Below are 2,978 nucleotides of genomic sequence, written 5' to 3'. Positions count from 1 at the left end.
ACACGTTTTAAAGCAAAGGAAAATAAAATCTACTGGACTGCAGGTTTGGGTTTTCAGAAGCAAGATTTGCCCTTTAGTGAAAATGCAGACCTCCTTGGTGTGTGAGTGATCAGAAAGATAATTTATCTGATCTCTGCTTCCTATAAGCAGTTTCTTGCCTCTCTCAGGCTCTCTCACTAGCAGATGTGATAACATCTGGACCGTTATTATCACCTTAGGCAAGAACTGTGTCCTTAGGGACATAGGCACCCGAGCTGAGGCTCCCCTGAGAGGCCCTTGATCTTCCTGCTACATGACAGTAATATAACAGGTTGCTTAATTGATTTCTTCTTAGGTCTGATTTCGTAGTCTTATTATCACTATTATTAAAAACTGGACCAGACAGATACCAGTTTATTCAACCTGATTTGAATTAATATTTTGAGTTACAGTTTCCTATAGGTTAGCGTCATCCTGTTTCAGGGGAAGAAAAACAATATAAGCAAGCACAGATATGACGCCAGGGGCCAAAGCAATGCTAAAGAAAGTTCTCTTTTCAACATCTTATTCTCTTTTCTCTGAAGTGATTTTCTTTTGCTGGAGTTTCCAGCAAAAAGTGTGTGTGTGTGTGTGTGTGTGTGTGTGTGTGTGTGTGTGTGTGTCGCCGGAGAGGAAAAGATCCCCGGCTACACCCTGTTAACTGTTTTTCCCTTTTGATGACTAGAAGCCTCAGATCACCTATCGCTCCTTTGAAAAGTGAGTTTGTACACGGTTAAAGGAGACACACAATAAGAGAAACGCACAATTCCATTTCAACAGCCTTTCTTGAGTAGAAAGCACATGCTCCTAGTGGCTCCTAAGTGACTGTCACTGGTGGTGCCTGACACAGTTATATTCACAACAACAAAGTATGCAGAGAAATTAAATTACGTGGAAATCAATAGCGTCTGACTGCTTCAAACAACTGTCTGTCACGGCTATTCTCCAAGAGCCTATTTATAAACCATGAAAGAAACAGGTTCCTGCAGCATAAAGACAGCATCTTCCACATCGCCGTTCTGTGTTGTTATTTTTCTCCATATACAGAGGAACGCGCGGGCATAATTTAACATACAAATGCCTCTCTGTATACATTATATAACAGCTTGTTAGGCACCCAGTCGTGGAGGTGTGCCTAATAATGCGCATATATTCTGGACAGGCGACAGGGTGGGAGGAAAACACACACAGAAGAGTGCCTGCATGCTCTGTCTTCCTCCAAAAGACGCCTACCCTTAGACAATAGCTGGCCTTTCTGATCTTTGCAGACCCGCGGTGGCAAGGTGAGGGCGCGCAGTGCGCATGCCTGGCCAGCTACAGGTGCATCACCTGCCTCGTCCTTGCTGGTGGTCACTATAAGAGCGGCTCCCACGCGCCGCCGGTCGCTCGCGGCTCGACGAGCGAGGGAGCGCGCGCGCGCTCGCCCAAAGCACGGCGCCGCGGCCGGGGAGAACGCGCGCCAGACAGACGGAGACAGCTGATGCCTGTCAGCCGCCGCGCGGCGGGGCCGCGAGCTCTCGCGAGAGCTCCCCGGGCCGGCCGCGAGAAGTGGGGCGCAGGTGTAAGAGGAGCTCAGCCCGTCGGCGCGCGGGGCTAGAGCTCTTGGAGGAGCGGGATCGCGAGACCTGCGCGCGGGCGCTCTGCGCGGTCGGCTCGGAGTCTGCGAGCCGGCGGGGGCAGCATCAGCACCAGCGGCAGCAGCAGCCTCAGCAGCATCAGCAGCCCCGCGGCGAGGCCAGTGCGAGCCGCCCCGGGCCGCCGCGGCCGCAGCCTCGGAAGGGAGGCCGGGCGAGCCGGCGTGCGCACTTTGCGGCGGACTTTGCGAGTGTTTGTGGATATTTCCATGCCAAGGCGTCAAGATGATGTCCATGAACAGCAAGCAGCCTCACTTTGCCATGCATCCCACCCTCCCTGAGCACAAGTACCCGTCGCTGCACTCCAGCTCCGAGGCCATCCGGCGGGCCTGCCTGCCCACGCCGCCGGTAAGCGCCCCCCACGCCCGCGGCCCCGGCCCGCGCGCACGCCCCCTCCTCCGCTCCGAGGTGCTGCATGTCGGGGGACTGCCGTGGGCCGCCCCGGGTCCCGCTTCGGCGGGCGGGAGTTTTTTTTCTTTTAAGAGGGACCCCGCTGTGAGGCACGTGTGGTCAGGGGCGCTTCAAGTCCTGTTCCGTCGGCCCCGTGCCTCTGTCCAGCGCCTGCCATCAGCGGGCAGCTCTGGGGCCATGACTCTTGACTTTGCTGCACTTTCTCTGTTAATTTCACGCCTGGACAAGGCGATCTCTATGCTCGCTCGGGTGTGTAACACGGGTCCTTAGCTTCGAGTTACATCTCCGTTTCTTCTTTTTCTTCTTTTCGTCCTTTTTTCCGTCTCCCGTTCCCTTTCCCGGAATGTATCCTTGTGTCCCCTTCTACCCTTCTCCGCCCTTCGCTGCTGCCCTGTCCCTCCCTTGTGTTCCCCTGCTCGTTCTCAACACGTCCCCTCCACTCCTCCGTTTATCCCGCACTTCCACCCCCCGTTGTTGTTTTGGTTTCATTGTGTTTGCCTTTTGCCTGTGCTTTCCGGTTTGTGTGTTTGTTTTGTGTGGCTCTTTTTTTCTTTTTGGTGTTGTTTTTTTCCCCCCTTTTCTTTTCTTTTTTGGTTTGGTTTGTGTCGCCTGCAGCTGCAGAGCAACCTCTTCGCCAGCCTGGACGAGACGCTGCTGGCGCGGGCCGAGGCGCTGGCGGCCGTGGACATCGCGGTGTCCCAGGGCAAGAGCCACCCTTTCAAGCCGGACGCCACGTACCACACGATGAATAGTGTGCCCTGCACGTCCACGTCCACCGTGCCACTGGCGCACCACCACCACCACCACCATCACCACCAGGCGCTCGAGCCCGGCGATCTGCTGGACCACATCTCTTCGCCGTCGCTTGCTCTCATGGCCGGCGCGGGTGGCGCGGGCGCGGCGGGCGGTGGCGGC

General features: G+C 55.5%; 1 protein-coding gene across 1 annotated transcript in view; it reads left to right on the top strand.

Moving 5' to 3' along the window:
- The first annotated feature begins 1,877 nt into the window (after positions 1–1,877).
- Pou4f1 (POU class 4 homeobox 1) overlaps positions 1,878–2,978 on the top strand; it is a 1,991-nt gene continuing 890 nt past the window's right edge. Inside the window, exons 1-2 of the mRNA XM_013353096.1 lie at positions 1,878–2,000; positions 2,679–2,976. Coding sequence (XP_013208550.1) covers positions 1,878–2,000; positions 2,679–2,976 — 421 coding nt within the window. The remainder of the gene's footprint in view (positions 2,001–2,678; positions 2,977–2,978) is intronic.

The sequence above is a fragment of the Microtus ochrogaster genome, unplaced genomic scaffold (assembly GCF_000317375.1).
Source record: "Microtus ochrogaster isolate Prairie Vole_2 unplaced genomic scaffold, MicOch1.0 UNK2, whole genome shotgun sequence".
In the NCBI taxonomy this organism is placed as follows: domain Eukaryota; kingdom Metazoa; phylum Chordata; class Mammalia; order Rodentia; family Cricetidae; genus Microtus; species Microtus ochrogaster.
This window is presented reverse-complemented; position numbering and strand designations above follow the sequence as displayed.